Source organism: Microcaecilia unicolor, chromosome 2 (genome assembly GCF_901765095.1).
Source record: "Microcaecilia unicolor chromosome 2, aMicUni1.1, whole genome shotgun sequence".
NCBI classification, from domain to species: Eukaryota; Metazoa; Chordata; class Amphibia; order Gymnophiona; family Siphonopidae; genus Microcaecilia; species Microcaecilia unicolor.
The window spans coordinates 129,372,602-129,396,280 of NC_044032.1; the positions used below are offsets into that span (position 1 = coordinate 129,372,602).

General features: G+C 44.4%; 1 protein-coding gene across 1 annotated transcript in view; it reads right to left on the reverse strand.

The window, feature by feature from the left end:
• Positions 1-23,679, reverse strand: part of MCCC2 (methylcrotonoyl-CoA carboxylase 2) — a 62,609-nt gene that overhangs the window by 36,127 nt on the left and 2,803 nt on the right. Inside the window, exons 2-6 of the mRNA XM_030193304.1 lie at positions 16,629-16,695; positions 16,244-16,328; positions 13,669-13,770; positions 12,900-13,027; positions 4,685-4,797 (exon numbers count right to left, since the gene is read on the reverse strand). Coding sequence (XP_030049164.1) covers positions 4,685-4,797; positions 12,900-13,027; positions 13,669-13,770; positions 16,244-16,328; positions 16,629-16,695 — 495 coding nt within the window. The remainder of the gene's footprint in view (positions 1-4,684; positions 4,798-12,899; positions 13,028-13,668; positions 13,771-16,243; positions 16,329-16,628; positions 16,696-23,679) is intronic.

Below are 23,679 nucleotides of genomic sequence, written 5' to 3' on the forward strand. Positions count from 1 at the left end.
GTTGGGTAACTTGATGTGGCTACCCAACAAGTATAGAGGGCGGGTTGAGTGCTTTCCACCGGCGGTACAAGCCACTTTTTATTATTGGGATCGGATGTTTATCGATCGGCAACCGCCTGTTTCGGGCCTGGCGCCCATACTTGACAACCCGTTGTTCGAGCCGAGTGTGGGGAACCCCGTGTTGGTACGCTGGGCTGAAGCCGGATTAGATATGATGGGCCAATTGCATGTCGGAGGGGAGGTGGTTACCTTTGAGGCTTTGAAGGATGATTTTGGGGTGCAGCAGAGTGACTTTTATGTTTATTTACAATTGAGACATTTTCTGAAAGGGTCTGTTTATGTAACTTGTCTTAAGAGGGAAACGCACCCCATGGAAGAAGTGTGTGTGCGATATCACAGTACACGGGGGATGATCACTTATCTTTATGCGGTGCTAGCCGGGCACCAAAAGCCATCTTTGTTACATAGGAGAAAATGGGAGCAGGAATTGGGTTTCACCCTAACGGACGAAAAGTGGTTACAGCTGGAAAAGGGGACAATGCGTGCAGCGAGATCAATACCTATGAAAGAAAATGCAATTAAGGTCTTCTTCCGCTGGTATCTTACTCCGGCGCGCTTGCACCATATGTTTGGGCAGGTCTCAGATAGATGTTGGAGGAGATGTGACGCTCTAGGTACAATGGGCCATATATGGTGGACCTGCCCAAAGGCTAGAGCGTATTGGAGAGCAGTCCAGGCGCGCCTTCAGAGATGGATAGGGGGACCTGTGCGGTGGCATCCATTAGTATACATACTGGGCCAGCGACCAGCAGGTCTCAAAGAACATGAATGGCTTCTGACAAGGGGAGCCTTGCAGACAGCCAGAGCGAATCTGGCTCAGAGTTGGAAGTCGCCATTGGTACCACCATTAACACGCTGGCTTACCAAGTTACGATATGTGTGCGAGATGGAGAGATTGATTGCAGTTAAAGCCCAGGTCCTGCCTAAGTGGGAGAGAATATGGGGGCCTTTCTTGAACGCTGAGTAGGGGTAGTGCCACCGGAACGTCTCTAAACACAGGGCTTCATAGTTGGACACGGGGAGTGGGAGAAGGGGGGGGGTGGGAGGGAGGGGTTGGTTTGGATGGGGGGGAGAGTTTTCATTGTACAAAAATGAAAAAGTTGAAGTTGCTTACAGATTTCAGTTTGTTTCGACACAAATTCAGATCATAGTTTATCTTTGTATTCCTACTACCGCTATAATTTTGTAATGTTTATTAGCTGTAACTATTCTGTTATGTATCTGAATAAGTACAATAAAGACTTCTAAAAATTAAAAAAAAGAGAAGACCTGATCCTAAAGATATATTATACTAGTCAAACCAGGATACCAGAATAGAGGTGAAAGAACAATGAATAACTAACATGTCATGAGAAGAAAGAACAAGGTGAATACAATATTATAGTGCATGTGATGGCACAGAAGACAACAGTGTGAGAGAGAGATCACAAAAAAAAAAATCTCCTATTCAAGACATGTTGTAGGCGACTCAGCATTTATATTATTTTTTATTTTATTTGTTACATTTGTATCGCACATTTCCCCACCTATCTGCAGGCTCAATGTGGCTTATATAGTACCGTAACGGCGTTCGCCAGTTCCAGTATGAACAAATACAAGATGTAATTGTGGTAGAATAAGGTTCATTTATGGTAGATATATTAATCTTTTTTAAAACTAAAAGAATACTTTTGCAAGTACACACCTCAAAGCGTTCAAAAGCTTACCCTAGGTAAAAGATGTAGGTGGAGGAGCCCCTTCGGATAGATACATGTTAAAGGGGACAAGCCCTGAAATTTGGGCTAAAAGAGTTTCAGCTGAAATGAAAGGCAGTTTCAAGTTCTCTGCAATAAAGTCTATCTACTGTTTCTGAGACCTGTAAGTTAGAAAATAATTAAAACCCAGGGGACAGGCCTGAGCCAAGTAACTAGTCTAACCCACTTCAACCATGTCTCAGTGATACTGCTGGATTAGATCGAAAACAGCAAGAACATACAAAACAGTGCTGTTAATCCGATATTCAAAAGGCCTACCTGGACCTTTAGCGGTCTCTCCTGAAGATCAAGGAGATTATAGAAGTCCTAATCATGATTTACACATCTAAATACTAGCATTTATACAAGTCTACTGAATAAAAACAGAAAACCTGATTCTAGAAAACTGGAATGTACACATGTAAATCTAAAATATGTGCATATGACTACAGGGCATAGTCTGCACAAGGTTTAGCTAGACTAAGGGTAGACTAAAGAAGGGCAAAAACAAGCACTTGCATTCCTCATTTTAGAAGGGGAATGTTTATCTGTTCTCAGTGACAGCTACTTCAGGAGTTAAAGCTGCTCCTGGGTACATCTAGGTTTCATCAATGAGCTCATTTTGGGTAGCACTCTACAGAGACGAGTAGGAGAGGTCTCGCCCTTAACCCTCTTATTTAATTCCCACTAAAAATCGATAATACTGCACAACTGATGTCTCTGTACTTCAGTGGGAGCATTTAAATGCTTAAGTTTCCAAAATGGCACACAAGTGTCTGTTGGCACTTGCACATCTATTTTTGGAAATACCAACATACATGTGTAAGTGCTGGCATATATGTGACTGTCTCTAGAAAAAGTTGAGTCAAGTCTCAGATCCAAAATATTGAGAATGGGCAATTTTTCATGTCACAAGTCCATAAGCAGTCTGCAAAAATTATGTGTTTGTACAGTTGTACTTATGTAACATTTTCATTTTTACACATAAAAGTATATTGTTTGCTCTAACAGAATTCATTAAAACCTCATTTATTGCTTCTGGTGACTTTAGTCACCTTTTCCCAGAGATGATCACATAAGTGCATATCACCTTGTTCCTTTTATTATTTTACACGTTGACAGTTGTAAAATGGTTGCCCCCACCAAACATATATACATGTACATTCCTGAATGTATTTTAGAAGGGAAAGGGAAATGGGACTTGATATACCACCTTTCTGAGGTTTTTGCAACTACATTCAAAGTGGTTTACATATATTCAGGTACTTATTTTGTACCAGGGGCAATGGAGGGTTAAGTGACTTGCCCAGAGTCACAAGGAGCTGCAGTGGGAATCAAACTCAGTTCCCCAGGATCGAAGTCCACTGCACTGACCACTAGGCTACTCCTCCATTCCTCTACATCAGCAGACCCTTTCCTAAAAATCTACTGGAACTGGACACATCTTGACTTGGATGTTTCAATTCTGATTTCTACCTAAAATGGGGCTTCATAGGTCAGAAGTCTCAATGATACCAGACCTGGAAGAAAAAAAGATCAGAAGGAAAACTTCAGAGGACCAGCAGTCAAACTGGGACCATCTTTCTATGCCCTCCAAACTATCAGGATCCGATTAATAAAACACATCGCTGTCCAGGAGAGTACAGTAGGTTCTTGTGCAAACAGCACTTTAAACCAAAACAGCAAAATAAAAGAGATTTCAATGTGGATATCACAGTTGTCCACAGAATACTGTTTGCACAACTACTACTGAGTCAGCTGAACTTTTCAGTAGGTTGTCTATGGTGACCTGTGATTTCCATTTTGCAGATCTGACCAGTTTTCATATAGTTCTATGAAAGATTTTTTTTTGGTCTTTCAAACTTTTCTTTTACTTCACAGTTCCACATACCTTCCATTTGTTAACAATACTTAACAGTTGAAATTGTTAGCTGGAGGTGTTTAAACATTTTTTATAGCTTTCCCTTCTGAAGAATGAATTATCTTCATTTTCAAATGCTGAAACAGCTGCCTAGAGGAGCCCAAGTTGAGAGGTTAGAAGAGCTGCCTAGAGGAGCCCAGTTTTGTGGTTAAACATATTCTGTCTCTTAATCAACTTTTCAGACCTTATTAACAACCTTTTTCTTTTTAAAGAAAGCAAGCATCAAATGGAAGGGTGTCTAAACTTTTGTATAAGCTAAACTTTTTATTATTTTGAATCTGTAAAACACTGCACATAAATAGTAATTATGCACTATAATTTACAGAAATAGGTCATGTTTAATTTTCTAATAAATCTAGCAATAAACCGAAAAGGTTTCTAGTGGTGACACTCATGCAAAACATCCAAATCAAAAGTCCCAAACACTCCATATTTTAAAGCTAAGCAGAACATACAATTGTTTCTATAAATTTTTGTTGTTAAGACAAATTATTTTTGCTGGTACAGATGTAAGCCACTATTTTTTTTGTTGTTGATTTAAGATTATATACAACAAAGTTACGAACTAATGATATCAGTAATAAAGCTTATGGATGCGTTCTAAATAACAGTTAAAGAGCTTCTTAAATTTGATGGTCCATAGTCTTTAGAAAATGTTATAAAAATATTTTTCATTAGCATGCAGAAGATATGCCAGCTCCTGGACACTTAAGGAATCATTAAAATGTGCTATTTGACCAGGGGTGCCTACACCTTTGCAAACAACTGTAAAGACAACAGCACAGTCCTTTCGTTTTAGGGGGAAATCATCAATGTGGGCTACCATTAAGATGTTATTTTACTGTTAACTAGTAACTAGGTGTCAACTGCATAAGGGATCTGTGCTAAAATAGCATGAGTTAGTGGTAAAATAACACGTCTTAACAGTAGCCCGCATTGATAACTATGCCCTAATCTGTAAGGAAATTACCTGAGAAATTCCCTCTGATGACATCTGAGCTTGATTATAGAAAATGCGTCCAAAATGATCTCGATCTGGAAACACATCTGCTTGCCTGGGTAAGTTTGCTCCTCCTGAATCCACTGCATGACACATTCAATGAACAGACACTGGAAATTACAATGATACATGCATCATACCATTTTAAACACACATAATCATCTTTAGATATTAGGCACTTTGACACTGCCACAAGCTCAACTTTCAACCATGAAAACAGCAGGGTAGAATTAAGACACGTGCTAATTCAATGACTCCCAATCTAGATATTTGTGGTAAGTCAGTCACTAGCAGAAGGGGGGGGGGGGGGGGGGGGGGGTCCACAGCCATCTTTCACCACATATATCTGTCTATTCTCTCCTTCTCCTGTGCATTGTCCTCCAATTGGCAGGAAGTAATCAGCGAGCTGTGCTTTTTACCTGCTGCTTCCTCCTCTGCAAGTCAGAAACATGTAAGCCCTGATTATGCAAGTTTTAGAGTATTGATAATACCATGTGAGGCCCAAAAGCGAATGCTACATACCTGTAGAAGGTATTCTCCGAGGACAGCAGGCTGATTGTTCTCACTGATGGGTGACGTCCACGGCAGCCCCTCCAATCGGAAACTTCACTAGCAAAGTCCTTTGCTAGCCCTCGCGCGCCCGCGCGCACCGCGCATGCGCGGCCGTCTTCCCGCCCGAAACCGGCTCGAGCCGGCCAGTCCAGTATGTAGCAAGACAATACACTTCAAGGGAAGACACAACTCCAAAGGGGAGGCGGGCGGGTTGGTGAGAACAATCAGCCTGCTGTCCTCGGAGAATACCTTCTACAGGTATGTAGCATTCGCTTTCTCCGAGGACAAGCAGGCTGCTTGTTCTCACTGATGGGGTATCCCTAGCCCCAGGCTCACTCAAAACAACAACATTGGTCAATTGGGCCTCGCAACGGCGAGGACATAACTGAGATTGACCTAAAAAATTTACCAACTAACTGAGAGTGCAGCCTGGAACAGAACAAACAGGGCCCTCGGGGGGTGGAGTTGGATCCTAAAGCCCAAACAGGTTCTGAAGAACTGACTGCCCGAACCGACTGTCGCGTCGGGTATCCTGCTGCAGGCAGTAATGGGATGTGAATGTGTGGACAGAAGCCCACGTCGCAGCTTTGCAAATTTCTTCAATGGAGGCTGACTTCAAGTGGGCTACCGACGCAGCCATGGCTCTAACATTATGAGCCGTGACATGACCCTCAAGAGCCAGCCCCGCCTGGGAGTAAGTGAAGGAAATGCAATCTGCTAGCCAATTGGATATGGTGCGTTTCCCTACAGCCACTCCCCTCCTATTGGGGTCAAAAGAAACAAACAATTGGGCGGACTGTCTGGTGGGCTGTGTCCGCTCCAGGTAGAAGGCCAATGCTCTCTTGCAGTCCAATGTGTGCAGCTGACGTTCAGCAGGGCAGGAATGAGGACGGGGAAAGAATGTTGGCAAGACAATTGACTGGTTCAGATGGAACTCCGACACGACCTTTGGCAGAAACTTAGGGTGAGTGCGGAGGACTACTCTGTTGTGATGAAATTTGGTGTAAGGGGCCTGGGCTACCAGGGCCTGAAGCTCGCTGACTCTACGAGCCGAAGTAACTGCCACCAAGAAAATGACCTTCCAGGTCAAGTACTTCGGATGGCAGGAATTCAGTGGCTCAAAAGGAGGTTTCATCAGCTGGGTGAGAACGACATTGAGATCCCATGACACTGTAGGAGGCTTGACAGGGGGCTTTGACAAAAGCAAACCTCTCATGAAGCGAACAACTAAAGGCTGTCCTGAGATCGGCTTACCTTCCACTTGGTAATGGTATGCACTGATTGCACTAAGGTGAACCCTTACGGAGTTGGTCTTGAGACCAGACTCAGACAAGTGCAGAAGGTATTCAAGCAGGGTCTGTGTAGGACAAGAGCGAGGATCTAGGGCCTTGCTGTCACACCAGACGGCAAACCTCCTCCAATGAAAGAAGAGACTTCTCTTAGTGGAGTCTTTCCTGGAAGCAAGCAAGATGCGGGAGACACCCTCTGGCAGACCCAAAGAGGCAAAATCTACGCCCTCAACATCCAGGCCGTGAGAGCCAGGGACTGGAGGTTGGGATGCAGAAGAGCCCCGTCGTCCTGCGTGATGAGGGTCGGAAAACACTCCAATCTCCACGGTTCTTCGGAGGATAACTCCAGAAGAAGAGGGAACCAGATCTGACGCGGCCAAAAGGGAGCAATCAGAATCATGGTGCCTCGGTCTTGCTTGAGTTTCAACAAAGTCTTCCCCACCAGAGGTATGGGAGGATAAGCATACAGCAGACCTTCCCCCCAATCCAGGAGGAAGGCATCCGACGCCAGTCTGCCGTGGGCCTGAAGTCTGGAACAGAACTGAGGGACCTTGTGGTTCACTTGAGATGCGAAGAGATCCACCAGGGGGGTGCCCCACGCCTGGAAGATCTGTCGCACCACACGGGAATTGAGCGACCATTCGTGAGGTTGCATAATCCTGCTCAACCTGTCGGCCAGACTGTTGTTTACGCCTGCCAGATATGTGGCTTGGAGCACCATGCCCTGACGGCGAGCCCAGAGCCACATGCTGACGGCTTCCTGACACAGGGGGCGAGATCCGGTGCCCCCCTGCTTGTTGACATAGTACATGGCAACCTGATTGTCTGTCTGAATTTGGATAATTTGGTGGGACAGCCGATCTCTGAAAGCCTTCAGAGCGTTCCAGATCGCTCGCAACTCCAGAAGATTGATCTGTAGATCGCGTTCTTGGAGGGACCAACTTCCTTGGGTGTGAAGCCCATCGACATGAGCTCCCCATCCCAGGAGAGACGCATCCGTGGTCAGCACTTTTTGTGGCTGAGGAATTTGGAAGGGACGTCCCAGAGTCAAATTGGAGCAAATCGTCCACCAAAACAGGGATTCGAGAAAACTCGTGGACAGGTGGATCACGTCCTCTAGACCCCCAGCGGCCTGATACCACTGGGAGGCTAGGGTCCATTGAGCAGATCTCATGTGAAGGCGGGCCATGGGAGTCACATGAACTGTGGAGGCCATGTGGCCAAGCAATCTCAACATCTGCCGAGCTGTGATCTGCTGGGACGCTCGCACCCGCGAGACGAGGGACAACAAGTTGTTGGCTCTCGTCTCTGGGAGATAGGCGCGAGCCGTCCGAGAATCCAGCAGGGCTCCGATGAATTCGAGTTTCTGCACTGGGAGAAGATGGGACTTTGGGTAATTTATCACAAACCCCAGTAGCTCCAGGAGGCGAATAGTCATCTGCATGGACTGCAGGGCTCCTGCCTCGGATGTGTTCTTCACCAGCCAATCGTCGAGATATGGGAACACGTGCACCCCCAGCCTGCGAAGCGCCGCTGCTACCACAGCTAGGCACTTTGTGAACACCCTGGGTGCAGAGGCGAGGCCAAAGGGTAGCACACAGTACTGGAAGTGGCGTGTGCCCAGCTGAAATCGCAGATACTGTCTGTGAGCTGGCAGTATCGGGATGTGTGTATAGGCATCCTTCAAGTCCAGAGAGCATAGCCAATCGTTTTGCTGAATCAGGGGGAGAAGGGTGCCCAGGGAAAGCATCCTGAACTTTTCCTTTACGAGATACTTGTTCAGGGCCCTTAGGTCTAGGATGGGACGCATCCCCCCTGTTTTCTTTTCCACAAGGAAGTACCTGGAATAGAATCCCAGCCCTTCTTGCCCGGATGGCACGGGCTCGACCGCATTGGCGCTGAGAAGGGCGGAGAGTTCCTCTGCAAGTACCTGCTTGTGCTGGAAGCTGTAAGACTGAGCTCCCGGTGGACAATTTGGAGGTTTTGAGGCCAAATTGAGGGTGTATCCTTGCCGGACTATTTGGAGAACCCACAGATCGGAGGTTATGAGAGGCCACCTTTGGTGAAAAGCTTTCAACCTCCCCCCGACTGGCAGGTCGCCCGGCACTGACACTTGGATGTCGGCTATGCTCTGCTGGAGCCAGTCAAAAGTTCGCCCCTTGCTTTTGCTGGGGAGCCGCGGGGCCTTGCTGAGGCGCACGCTGCTGACGAGAGCGAGCGCGCTGGGGCTTAGCCTGGGCCGCAGGCTGTCGGGAAGGAGGATTGTACCTACGCTTGCCAGAAGTATAGGGAACAGTCTTCCTTCCCCCGAAAAATCGTCTACCTGTAGAGGTAGAAGCTGAAGGCTGCCGGCGGGCGAATTTGTCGAATGCGGTGTCCCGCTGGTGGAGAGACTCTACCACCTGTTCGACTTTTTCGCCAAAAATGTTATCCGCACGGCAAGGCGAGTCCGCAATCCGCTGCTGGATTCTATTCTCCAGGTCGGCGGCACGCAGCCATGAGAGCCTGCGCATCACCACACCTTGAGCAGCGGCCCTGGACGCAACATCAAAAGTGTCATAAACTCCTCTGGCCAGGAATTTTCTGCACGCCTTCAGCTGCCTGACCACCTCCTGAAAAGGCTTGGCTTGCTCAGGGGGAAGAGCATCAACCAAGCCCGCCAACTGCCGCACATTGTTCCGCATGTGGATGCTCGTGTAGAGCTGGTAAGACTGGATCTTGGACACGAGCAGAGAGGAATGGTAGGCCTTCCTCCCAAAGGAGTCTAAGGTTCTAGAGTCTTTGCCCGGGGGCGCCGAAGCATGCTCTCTAGAACTCTTAGCCTTCTTTAGGGCCAGATCCACAACTCCAGAGTCGTGAGGCAACTGGGTGCGCATCAGCTCTGGGTCCCCATGGATCCGGTACTGGGACTCGATCTTCTTGGGGATGTGGGGATTAGTTAGAGGTTTCGTCCAGTTCGCAAGCAATGTCTTTTTTAGGACATGATGCAAGGGAACAGTGGACGCTTCCTTAGGTGGAGAAGGATAGTCCAGGAGCTCAAACATTTCAGCCCTGGGCTCGTCCTCCACAACCACCGGGAAGGGGATGGCCGTAGACATCTCCCGGACAAAGGAAGCAAAAGACAGACTCTCAGGAGGAGAAAGCTGTCTTTCAGGAGAGGGAGTGGGATCAGAAGGAAGACCCTCAGACTCCTCGTCAGAGAAATATCTGGGATCTTCTTCTTCTTCCCACGAGGCCTCACCCTCGGTGTCAGACACAAGTTCACGGACCTGCGTCTGCAACCGGGCCCGGCTCGACTCCGTGGAGCCACGTCCACGATGGGGGCGTCGAGAGGTAGACTCCCTCGCCCGCATCGGCGAAGCTCCCTCCGCCGACGTAGTCGGGGAGCCCTCCTGGGAGGTGGCCGCAGTCGGCACCGCACGCGGTACCGACGTCGGGGACCTCACCCCGGGCGATGGGCCAGCCGGCGCCACGCTCGACGGTACCGGAGGCGCAAGCACCGCCGGTACCGGAGGGGTAGGGCGCAACAGCTCCCCCAGAATCTCTTGGAGAACAGCCCGGAGGCTCTCGTTCAGAGCGGCTGCAGAGAAAGGCATGGAGGTCGATGCAGGCGTCGACGTCAGTACCTGTTCCGGGCGTGGAGGCTGTTCCGGGCTGTCCAGAGCGGAGCGCATCGACACCTCCTGAACAGAGGGTGAGCGGTCCTCTCGGTGCCGATGCCTGCTGGGTGCCGACTCCCTCGGCGACCCAGAGCTCTCTGTGCCGACGCGGGGAGGGGACCGGTGTCGATGCTTCTTCGACTTCTTCCGAAGCATGTCACCGGAGCTCCCCGGCACCGACGAGGAGGACGTCGAATCCACCCGTCGCTTCCTCGGGGCCGAGACCGAAGAGGGTCGATCTCGGGGGGGCTGTACCGCAGGAGCCCTCAGGGTAGGAGGAGACCCACCCGAGGGCTCACCGCCACCAGCAGGGGAATGGACAGCCCTCACCTGCACTCCACCCGATGCACCACCGTCCGACGACATCAGCAGACGAGGTCCTGGTACCACCGACGTCGATGCAGCTATCCGATGTCTCGGCGCCGATGCAGAGGCCCGATGCCTCGATGCGCTCGATGCAAGGGCGGCCGAGGAAGATGGTCTGGACGCTGACGACGTCGATGCACTCGAAGATCCCGGTGCCGATGCCGACGAAGAGCCCGAGAACAACACGTTCCACTGGGCTAGTCTCGCTACCTGAGTCCGCCTTTGAAGCAGGGAACACAGATTGCAGTTCTGAGGGCGGTGCTCGGCCCCCAGACACTGAAGACACGACGAGTGTCGATCAGTGAGCGAGATAACCCGGGCGCACTGGGTGCACTTCTTGAAGCCGCTGGAAGGCTTCGATGTCATGGACGGAAAAATCACGCCGGCGAAATCAAAAGCCGAAATGGCGAAAATTGAAGCACCAAAATTTAGAGGGAGAAAAATCTCGACCGAGGCCAAAAAGAGGCCTACCCCGACGACGAAAGAAAACTTACCGGGGCAAAAAGCTGGAAGTACGGGGAGGATTGACACGAAACCCGGTGGAGGGTTTCCGGAGCACTTCCCGACTTTAGAAAAAGCTTTTCCGAAGAAAAAACACGCTCAAAAAACAATTTGGACGCGCGAGGTCAACTTTCCGGGGCCCGACACGGCGAAACACGACCGTACCGAGTGCGGACAAAAGAAGACTGGCCGGCTCGAGCCGGTTTCGGGCGGGAAGACGGCCGCGCGGGCGCGCGAGGGCTAGCAAAGGACTTTGCTAGTGAAGTTTCCGATTGGAGGGGCTGCCGTGGACGTCACCCATCAGTGAAAACAAGCAGCCTGCTTGTCCTCGGAGAATCACTTGTTTGCCTAGGACCCACCAAAAAGTTAACCCTGCCCTCTAATTTATTTTATTGTATTGTGCAGCCTAATTCACACTGTTGTCATTTTTATATTAAATATTTGACAATAAAAGAAATCTGCAAACTAGTACAAGGGTGTTCTCACAAAGGTTTTATAAGAGTATAGTCATAAATAGGGGTTGGGTTTCAGGCTTTTGTCTCTGAGGGTATGATTGTGCTGGCTGGTGCTGGCACAGTGGTCTGGCATACAGTTGCTATGCCCTTGTGGGTAGAACTGTTGAAAAACTTGCTGTGGATATTGCTTCTTATATAGGGCCTGTAGTATTGGAATGTCTGGTCATTGTTGGGAAGAAAGCTCTTGAACCGTGCAAGAATTGTCTTTGATTTAGGAGACTTTTCCCCGTTTACAAACAAGTTGAATGTCTGCCACATGATCATGTAGATCTTTACAGTTGTGGTGCTCAGGGTTGGCTCAACCTATGGATCAGGTGAGGCACTGGTGATAAAGGGCACCAAAATCACCATCTGGCATCTCTCCCTCTCCTCTGCAGGCAGGAGGGGTATATGCCGGATCGGGATTTGGGATCTTGGTGCCCTTTATCACTAGCAATGGGGGTGGGGGGGGGGGAGGAATTAATTATATAAGTACTGCCATACTGGGACAGACCGAAGGTCCATCAAGCCCAAAATCCTGTTCCCAACAGTGGTCAAAACAGGTTACAAGTACCTGGCAAGATCCCAAAACAGTACAATACATTTTATGCTGCTTATCCTAGAAATACTGTCAAACTACTGTGACGCTGGTCTACTAGTAATACCACATGTACAATACAAAAAGTAGTAGAATTTAAGGCAAAAGTAACAAAAAACTTCCAAATAGGTTTCTCGGGGAAAGTCTCATATAGTCACCGGGCCTACTTTAATATCACCAATAAGGTGAACCCCTATTTGTGACAAATTAACATATCAGTAACTCTCGTTATATTTTTTGGGTTTTAATTTTTTTTTGTTTTTTTATGATTTTTAATTTTTTCTTTTGCTAGCTATATTGCTGTAACACTTCATAAGTTCCACACATTCTGTCTCTTATCCGAATGTCCATTATGGTGGCTATACCTATCATTCAGTGCTAGCGGAGATAACTCTACAACACTTATCTATATGTCCCGGTGTATTTGCAACCCCGACGGGTGCCTGTTTCGCTTTTATAGCTTTATCAAGGGATAATCTCACACCGGACAGTCTCTCAACCTCCTTGTCAGCCTAAAATTGAATTCCATCCCTGTTTCATGGTTGCCTGTATGCTCATATAGTCAATGAAAACTGTTTACATTAAAAACATTTGTGAGTTATGACAAATATTTTATTTACTTCAAAGGCATACAGGGAAATGGATGCCAATCTACTGATTAAAGAAGTCAAAGCTCCTAATAATTACTTATCAGTAACTTTTGCTAACACTTGCAAATAGACTTACCTAAATACACACATGGGAGGTGATTCTGCAGTGCAATTTCTTGTGCACGAATGTGTTTCTTAACTGTAACTGGGTAATAGGAACCACCTTTAACAGTGGCATCGTTTGCAACGATGAGGCACTCCACTCTGAAATGTAAATATGGTTATTGAACTTGATATACCACTGTTCCTGAGAGCATAACAGAGAAGCATACACATCAAAACCAGGAAAAAAAAACCCAGAAAATGCCAAAATCAGTTTGATAGGAAAGGGTAGAGAGCCGGTAACATCACGTACCTTGATAGCATCATTTATACAGTTGAGCCTGAGAGGCAATTTAACAGACAGATAAAGCAGGCGATAGTTTTTATTAGTAAAGCTGATTGCCACGTTCACAGAAGTGCCCTAGGGACGATCACTAATTTGTACCAGTAAAAACACAGTGTCTAGACTGACAGCTGAACAACTTAGCCAAAAACTTTTACATTAAGAAATTTATCATTCAGAAATTTAGCGTATACATTGGAGCTGTAACGAATAGCATATTTTACTATTCGGATGACTACGAATAAAGAGCATTCAGTTTTAACATAAATAATAAAAGAAGCAATGTGAAATCAGAGATCAAGTGTTTATTTCAGTAGGATTTAGCATATTAGAGCCCCAGATTATTCATCTTCAAACTTAAATCGCTATTCGACTGAATACGAGTAATGTATTTGGGGCTGAATTGAATCAAATACAAATATTTGGTACAGCCCTAGTATAGATTTAGACATATTCATACCCTGAGACACGTCCAATGCCTGTGATAATGCCACCTGCTGGTACCTCTTCGTTACCATACAACTGATAACCTGCAAACTGGGAGAATTCAAGGAAGGGTGATCTAAAGGCACAAAAAAACAAACAAACAAAAGTTTAGCAAAGATATTTACCTGTAGCTAGTGTTTTCTGAGGACAGCAGGTTGATTATTCTCACATCTGAGTGACATCATCTGATGGAGCCCAATGGGGATGCTGACAAGGAATTCAGTTCACCGGTGTTTTGGCAGATCAGACTCTCTAGCTCTTCTGACATGTATACACCAGGCAAATCGTCTTCTCTTCTGTCCAACATTGGCATCCCTCTTGGTCCAGGTGACACATATGGACCAATCATAAATGGAGTACCACGGCATGACCATGAGAGGAGGCCTTGTGCTTCCTGCTAAGAGTCTTTTATCAGTCACAAGTCTGATGGTAACACACTCCCTCATGGTTCACAGATGGTCCCAGAGACTCTGTGTCTCTGTAAGGTGCGCTCCTCCGCGCTTCCCAGGAGATAACTGGAGGCTAGTTTGCAGTAAACATCATGTCATTGGATGAAGTCATCATAGCTATGCCAAGTAGCAGTACTCCATTGCAGAAAGCTGGTTTCTGATGTATTCAGGCCACAGGCTGTAGAATTCATACTAAATCAGCAAAAGATGGTCCAGGCTCAAGCGGGCCTCAAACCAGCAAGAGTGAGATAGCAAGAAAATACCCCTACAGTCCGTGAGAAATCACGTGCCTACACTTGGCACACTTCTTGAAGCCACTGGGGATCTTCTGTGACATCGAAAAAAAATCTCAGCTAAATTAAACTCCTCAATCTTGAACTGAGAAATTGAGGACAAGGCTGTGGCCTAATCATGCAGCCACACCCAAAAATAAAGGAAAAAGAGCTGAAAAAGGTCTTTAAAAAATAGAGGGGTTGGGAAAAAAAACAAAAATTGAGAAAAGTATGAAGAGAAAATTAAGAATACCTGCATGAGAGGGCACTCTTAATAATGGTAAGCACATAATGAGGGAGAAAGCACATCCTCTCAGCTCTGCAGAAAAACTAAAACAAGAGGACCCCCAGTCGCATGTTGGGCGGGAAGGCACCAGTAAATGCCTTATCGGATGCTGCTAGAATCTTTTACTGTACTTGCTAATAAGCATCTGCACCTGGCTCCATCGATGACATCGCCCAGATGTGAGAATAAGGCGACCTGCTTGTCCTCTGAGATCTATACAATGCATTTCACAAAACCATTCTCTCAAAGGAGAAAGGGATAGGCTAGCTTATAACAGCACACTCAAAATCAGAGAATACAGGATTCAAACCCCACTTCTTCCACCGATTCTCCTCCTGAGCTTGGGCAAGTCACTTCATTCTCCATTGACTCAGGTTTAAATTTGGATTTTAAGATCACTGGGGATGGGATATAACTTGTGTACGTGACTAACACCTCTTGAGCATGAACTTGGAAAAGGCAGAGTGTACAATCTTATCAAGACTTCTAAAAACTTTCTGATTATAATGTCATCTTTTCTCTGGTCCCTAAAAGTATTTATTCATTAAGGAAGTTATTTTCAACTGTTCATCTAGGTGCTAATAGGTACTTTGTACCTTTGAACCTTACACCTAATTTTCAAGAAAGTATGAGGGTACTTCCCCTCTGAAAAAGTGCCATAATTATAAAGTATGTAGTTTTACATCTGCACAGGTAGAAATTTTTATGGAAATAATGCATATAGATCTGAAAATATAATCTGCATGCACTATTTAGCCATTCTGACCAAAATGCCTCCCCTCCTTCTTACAAAAAGAGTATATGAACCCTACATGTGCTTTTTATCTACATTGAGCTGGCTAATTTTAGACAGGTCAATTTGTATCTGAGTAAATGGCAGTAATATTGTAATTCTCTATATCAGAGACCTTAGTTCATGCTACAAACTCTCAGCTTAGGCCTAGGATACAAAACTAGTACAGACATGTTGGGCATCAGTTACTCTTGTATTATTACTACTACCAGTCAATTAAGCCAGTGATTGTTTTAAGCCAGTAACAACTAATATAGCTCTTGGTAACCCTCAACAACTGTGTGCGTGGGGTGAGGAGGTTGAGAGATTATAATGAAACAAATTATGAAAAGTAAGTTATAAATTCATTGTAGATATCCTAAAAAAAGCAGAACAGATCAGATTTGGAAGCCATTGTTCTAAATCACAACCTCGCTGGCTAATACTGTTCTCTGTGGGAGATCGTTACAACTCTGTTTAAATTAAATCTTTTCTGTTAGAGTAAGCTGCTGCCATCTTCCACACTGCAATGGCAGTAGCTGCAAACACTGCAGACTGGTGTAAAAAGACACTCATGTCATTCACCAATCCCCTACCCCATAAGCACAAGGACTCTATATGAGCTGTATTAATACACAACACCGTGTTGCTTTATTTCTCGAAGCTTGTACAAACGTGTTAAGAAGTCTTGTCTGAGTTCCTCTAGAAAGGAATTGCTTTTCTGCCTGCTACTACATCAACGAAGTTTAGCACTGAGAGTGAATACAAACCCTGGATCTAGGAGTCTGTCAATCCGTTCCCTGGGGAGCAGTTTTCCTCTTGCTGTGTGAAGTTTTCTTGCCTTTTCTCCTCCTCCTATGACAAATGTCCATTAGTTAGAACGGAATCAGTAAGAATTGTATATGGATGAATAAATGAACATCCAATATAAATGCACATGTCAATTACAATCTTCCTTCAAAAACAGGAGTATCCTTTAAAATGAAGGTATGTTAGTATGTTTAGAGGAGTATTTTCAAACAACTTAGACTTACACAGTTTTATACTAACCTATGGAACTCTGTATGTCTAAGTGCTTTGAAAATGAGCCCTATAGTAACCTATTGAACTTTGTAAGTCTAAGTGTTTTCATAATGAGCCCCTTAGGTTACCTACCTAATCTGATTTTATCAGCCCGTTCTTTCAGTTCATCAACTAGTGCTTTCATACGATCATAGTTTTCCTAAGAACAACACAGAAACATTACACTGAAAGCATTCAAAGATATATACAATAAAACTACATAAAAATAACAAGATATTGCTCCTTTCCCCTCATAGGGTTGGTCCTACAAATAGGTGTCCGCCTAGGGTGATGGAACTCATGAGTAGGGGTAGTGGCATGAGAACAGGGCCTATGCCTTCCCTCTTCTGCTGCCACCCTACCACTGCTCCAGATGACCTGAAGCACTTGAAGTCATGGCACATGCGCAAGGTCTACTGGGTCCTGCCCCCATCCAGAAGGAAAGTTTGAGCTGGAAGGGGTGGGACACAACAGATTTTCGGCACATTGCCTGCACTCAGAGGCTCCATGATGTGCACACCACTTTCAAGTGCTTAAGGATGGCCTGGGCAGATGTAGGGAGGTGGCAGTGGCAGCAGCAGTGGAGGGAGGGAAGGGGCAAGCTCTGGAATAAAAAGGGAAGATGTGGGAGAGATGCTGGACAGGGACAGCTGATAAAAAAAGGGAAGACACTGAACATGAAGAGGGGATGAGGTAAGGAGAGACGAGATGCTAAACATGTGGGGAGGGAGAGCAGGAACAGGAGATGAGATGCTGGACACCCTGGGGGAGAAAGGAGAAGGGAAGATTTTGGGTGGGAGAGAGTATGGGGAAGAGAAAGGAAGATGTTAGACTACGGGGGAGACAGAGAGGCCACACAGCTGAAGATTCACCTAGGACATCAGATACCCTTTGATTGACCCCGTTTCTACACTATTCCAAAAGTTTTTATAGGCATGATAATACTTTAATATTATTTTCACACAAATCGTTAAACTTTATTGAAATGTTATAAACACGGTTTAAATGTCTGCTGACATCAGCTCCAGAAAAGGAGATCTCCACGGGTATTAAGATGAAAAAAAGTACTAGTTGCTATCAAAAGTATAACTTGACTATTTGTACTTTTTAAAAATTATATGGATAGTACCAGGGGGCTCCCCTTCAATCTTCTAGTTGAAGGGGAGCCCCCAGTGGACTTGCACACTTTTTTAAGGTGTGCAGTCTTGATGGCAAAGAAAGTTATCCTGAAAGTTTGGCAATCCCCGGAAACCCCCACTGTTTCTCACTAGAAAGCTGCTATGATCCACGTCTGTGCGTTGGAGCGCAAGGGGATCTCAGATCTGACTTTGAGAGGCTTTCCTTTGGACTTAGGCACCTTTCTCAGGCTCTTTAACCCCTGTTGCATGCAACAGTACCCTTAATGCTTAACCGTGTAGCTGGGTTTTGATAGATGGGTGAAGGGATGAGTTGGGCAGGTGGGGGGGGGGGGGGTTGGGTTTAGAAAAATGTTACCGACACTTGATGCCAGGCCACCTTGCTCTCGTGCTTTGTTTAAAAAAAAAAAAAGAAATCAGTTTGTTGATTGTATTGTCACTTTGTACTTGGTGTCAATAAAAATTATTTGGAAAAAAACATAAGTGATATGGATAGTATCAGGCCATTGGTAAATAGCCCAATACCATCCATATAAATGACGGCCAGGTCAGGTCAGACCAAAAAAATTCTCTCTTTTGTGGTGATTTCCAACCACTTAATAGATAATAATAATAATTTATCTATCCCTTTTTCTATAGGTGGAACAACTTACCTGAAAAATTGAGACTGTGTTTGAATCATCAGCAATTTAAGAGGTCTTTGAAAGCATATTTGTTTATGAAAGCTTTTTAAATGTATGATGCTCCATTATAGGGCAAATCTGTTCTGGATGATAAGATTTTATTTCTTATCTTTACGTTATATTTTGTAAATGTGCTTATTTTAACACACTTTATTAAAAGTGGGATATAAATAAATAAATGCTATAAAAACTTAAGAAAGGCCCAGTACAATGGAAAGCCATGGCAATTTCTTGGATGGAAATGATATTTTACTGTTTTTTGTTCTTGGCTTTTGATTCAATAAATTGTAAAAAAATAAATAAATAAATAAATTGTAGAACCTATGCATTTAGGGCTCCTTTTACTAAGGCACGCTAGTAGATTTAGTGTGCGCTAAACACTAAGACGCTCATAGGAATACAATGGGCATCTCAGTGTTTAGCGTGCACTAAATCTGCTAGCGTACCTTAGTAAAAGGAGCCCTTAATGACATTTTTGGACTCTAGGCTAGAAGTTACTTCCCCCTTCACCTGTGCTTTCAATACCTACTCCATAACAATATGTATTAGCTTACTTATTACTTTGCATATTTTTGAGTTCCAGATATTTGTTTTTCCTATAAACGGGGAGTGAAGTTTTGCACGATGTGTAAAGTATTGGCAATTTACAATGTATAAAAACTCTTCTGTTTTCTTGTGATATTTCATTCTTTTCTTATCAAGAGTTTTCCTGAAAAATTATGTTAAAATTGCTTAAAAATAAAAAAAAAGTTAGCACTATCACAGTTGGTGTTTATATTTATGCAACTTCCAACTGGCATTCATGGTCATTCTTTTCATAATATTCAGATATTTGTTAACATTATTTGGCAAAGAAAAAGAGCAAAAATAGCATTTGAAATTATGTGTACCCTGAGATCCTTAAGGGGATGGGCTATACTAAATGTCTTGGATTATCATTGAAGTGCATCTTTACGAGCATTAAGTCAGAACTTTAAAGAAGGAATGTCCCTTGCTCGAGTTAGATTAGAAGGTAAGTAGGTATCATCTTGGCCCTTAGACATCTTTTTATTTCTTCCAGATACTGAAGTACATTGAAAAGGGAAAGCCCATCTGTTTCTAGCTACTTTACTAAAATGTTGGAAGCAAATTCAGACATGCAGAAACATCCACCCTTTTATTATTTTTTTTTACCTCTGTTTCTGCACACTCATTAGAAAGATGGGCAGGTTAGGATGGGAAAGACAAGATATATACAACAGAGTACCTTTTATTTTTTTTTTTCAATAATTTGATTAAAAGGGAATTTTCTTAATCCAGTAAAATCTTGAGATATTTTAGGGTCAGCAACTACCACAATACCAATATTCTCAGATTAGACACTGTCAGTAAAGCTGAAATCATGGCACACTTTATTTGAGCCCCCCTTAGAAGTAAAGCAAATTTTATTTCAAAAGCAAAGGGGTGTGCACAGGAACATTATCTGGTCCCCATCCCTAATCAATACGATTCCATCTCCACCACATTCTCATCATACTGGTACCATCCCAAACAATTCCCACGGTTTTCTTTCCCATCCCTGTATCCAACTCGCATTTAAAAGATCTTGTAAATTCAATAGAACAAAAAATGCATCTTATAACTTGTTAAATTTAACACAAAATAGACAAAACTTTGTTTCCTCAAAGTCCACGTTAATAAATACATTTATTTTATTTATTGCATTTGTATCCCACATTTTCCCACCTCTTTGCAAGTTCAATGTGGTTTACAATACATCATGAGCGGTGGAAATATATTAGAAAATAGACATTTAGTGTTACAGAAGGATCTTGGGTAACATGATAATGAAAAAGAAACCAAAATTACTAATCAGGGGATAACTCTTTTAATTCCAGAGTCACTTTTAATATCGACTACACAAAGACTCCAGTGTTTTTTCTTTATCAGAAAAACATTTTATTGTATTGCAATGCCCGCTAACCTCACTAGCGCTGCTGCCTACTATTAAAAGGAGGAGCCGGCATAACATGAAACATATGGTGGACTGTTGAGCTAGTCACCGAGCACACAGCACCTGTATTGTGATGCATACTAATGACGGGAGGTGGTGTATTTGAACAGCCAACGGAGGTTTAACGGACATACAGAGTTTGTTCATGAAGAACAGTCATCCAGCGTTTATGTGGAAACATTTTCACTGCGTCCATGCAGAAGGCGTGGCGTTTGTAGGAAAAGGACCATTTTGCTGGCAGGACTGAGTTTTGATTATTTGAGTATGATATAATGTATAAGCATGGCAAAACATATGCACAATACGAAACAGTGTAAGTATGCAGTTTAAAATGTAAAATCAACTGTTTTGTATTTAAATTAAATACAGGTGTGCAAGGTGAGCGGAGGAGTGAATGTGTGAGGTTTTAATAGTAGGCAGCAGTGCTAGTGAGGTTAGCGGGCAATGCAATACAATAAAATGTTTTTGTGATAAAGAAAAAACACTGGAGTCTTTGTGTAGTCGAAATGAAAAAGAAAAACATGATAGTAGTATAACAAGTAGATACTATAAGCCAATTCTGAATATATGTGGAGGAGTTGTGTATATTCACATATATATAAAATAATATTGTTTTTGCATATTTAACAATCATTTCAAACTATGCAAAAATAATAAATCATCTACAGCTCAGTTCCATTCTATGTTCCTCAACTGTTTGTCCTGCAACTGAAAAGAATGTTCTGATGATGTGCTTGGTGGTAGGAGTTACAAGCAGTGAGCAGGCAACATACGTCAGTTTCAGCCATTTCTGTTGCTAGTAGGTAATAAGAGACGAGCAGAATTCCTTGTCGGAGCTCAATATGTATGTATGTCAATCACTCAAGCTATTTCCTGGCTCTTTAAGTCTGAAAAAAAAAACCCTGCCTCAGATTCTTCTCATTTTCAATGTTTTGTTAGTTGTTCAGCTACTGGTTGCATCTCAACTACAGCTTGATCCACTGTCAGTGTTCACAGTCTTTTTAACATTTTTGTAAGCGATATTGCTGAAGGGCTTTCTGGTAAGGTTTGATGGATAATACCAAAATCTACAATAGGGTAGACACCCCTGATGGTGTGGATGACATGAGGAAGGACCTAGCAAAGTTTGAAGAACGGTCTGAAATTTGCCAGCTAATACTTAATGCTAAAAATGCAGGGTCATCCATTTGGGCTGCAAAAACCTGAGGGAACGGTACAGTTTAGGGGTGAAGAACTTTTGTGCAAGAGGAGCAGGACTTGGATGCGATCATATGTGATAATCTTAGGGTGGCCAAACAGGTAGAAAAGGCGATGGCGAAAGCAAGAAGGATGCCTGGGTGCATAGGGAGAAGAATGGCCAGTAGGAAAAAGGAGGTGATGATGACCCTTCAACAGCAGGCGTGCTCAGTGTGTATTTTGCACTGCATGTGGATGGAGTTGTGATTCAACTGGGTACTTTATGAGCAATTGCGTGTACATATAAAAAGTTTATTTATATTGATGTGACTCCTCCCCATAGGGTTCCCCAGTAAAACAATAAAACATTCCATATCATGACAAATCTATATTCAATTCAAAAAACTGTTACAGAAATTATAATTAGGTTATATTTACCATCTTTTTGAAGAAATTCATCAAAGGTGATGTACAGCAAGAATAAACTGAACATAGGCATTACAGTTGTAAACAGATACAAATAACAGTATATATTATGGCACAGTATTATAGTGTCAACATAACACAAATTAAAACATCTTAACAGACAGCATGGTGTATATAGACAGATAAGCAGGCGTTAGATAGAAATAAGAGTGACTAACAGGGAAAATAGCACGAGAAGTCAGAAAAGGTGCATGAAAATGATTTCAGCTAGAGGAGGAATGGAAAAGCAAGCACAGAAAATGCTTTCCAGATATGATTTTACAATTATGTGAAACAAAGCTACAAAAGTTTTCAATAAAACACAAGCCAGCTCACTGGAAACTGAGGAATTAGGTTAATTCCCAGGTCCAGTGTGGTGCTCCTTGGGCTGGGGCTCTGTGGAGGCAGCACTGACAGACCCTGAGGGGGGGGGGGGGGGGGGGCATCCAAGTCATCATGTATTGGATATCCCAGGGGTTCCCAAACTTTTTCGGTTCGTGGCACCCCCCCACCCCCCCGGGCCACATGGGTCTCCACTCCCCCCCCCCCCGCCACATAGGGGGTGCTGCAGGGAAAGGGAGACCTCTCACACCTTCCCCAAATTCCTGCAGGTTCAGGATCACTGACGCTTCCTTCTCCTTCCCCCGCCATTGCTGCAGTGCTTGCAGCTTACATTTCAGGCCGTCCACGATTCACACAGGCACTCCAGTGCCTTCTCAGTCTGCCGAATACGGCCCTCTCTGATGCAACTTCCTGTTGCGAGGGCCAGACGCAGCAGAGGGAAGTCCCTGCAGTGCCTGTGTGAATCGCAGATGCCTGAAAATGTAAGCTGCAACCACTGCAGTGGCGGCAGGGGAAGAAGCAGGGAGCAGCAGATGCCAGACCTGCGGGAGGGGAAAGTAGGCAGAGATGCGCTGTGGCACCCCTGAGAGTTCACTGCGGCGCACAGTTTGTGAACCACTGGGATATCCTGAGAGATTAAATTTGTTAACATGCCACCTAACATGTGCAGCAGATATGTGCATTAAGTTACACCAGTTTTATTATGGAAAGCTTGGAGAAAAGGCGGCTGAGGGGTGATATGATGTCTACAAAATAATGAGCGGAGTAGAGCGGACAGATGTGAAGTGTTTGTTTACGCTTTCAAACAATAATAGAACCAGGGGACACAAGATGAAGCTAGAATATGGTAGATTTAAAACAAATAGGAGAATGTTTTTCTTTACTCAGCGTGTAGTTGGACTCAGGAACTCGTTGCCGGAGAATGTGGTGGCAGCGGCTGGCCTTATGGAGTTTAAGGGGGTTTGGACAGATTCCTGAAGGAAAAGTCCATTGAACATTATTAATGGGTTTTTTTTTTGGGGGGGGGGGGGGGGGGGGATTGCCGGGTTCTTGAAGCCTGGATTGGCCGCTGTCAGAGACAGGATGCTGGGCTTGATGGACCCTTGGTCTTTTCCCAGTATGGCGGTGCTTATACATACTTTCCCTTTTGAAAGTTATCCCATGGGAAGTTCGCACATAATCTGCACCTACTCTTTGGTCCACACAAATTTCCAAGTTTATTTTACATGTTCAGGTTGGATAAACTTGTCCATATACAAGATATATTCATAAAAGTTTAAGAATATATAGCCAGAACTATTTTATAAAGTGTGATATCTGCATGAAATTTGATTTTATCTGCTAATTTC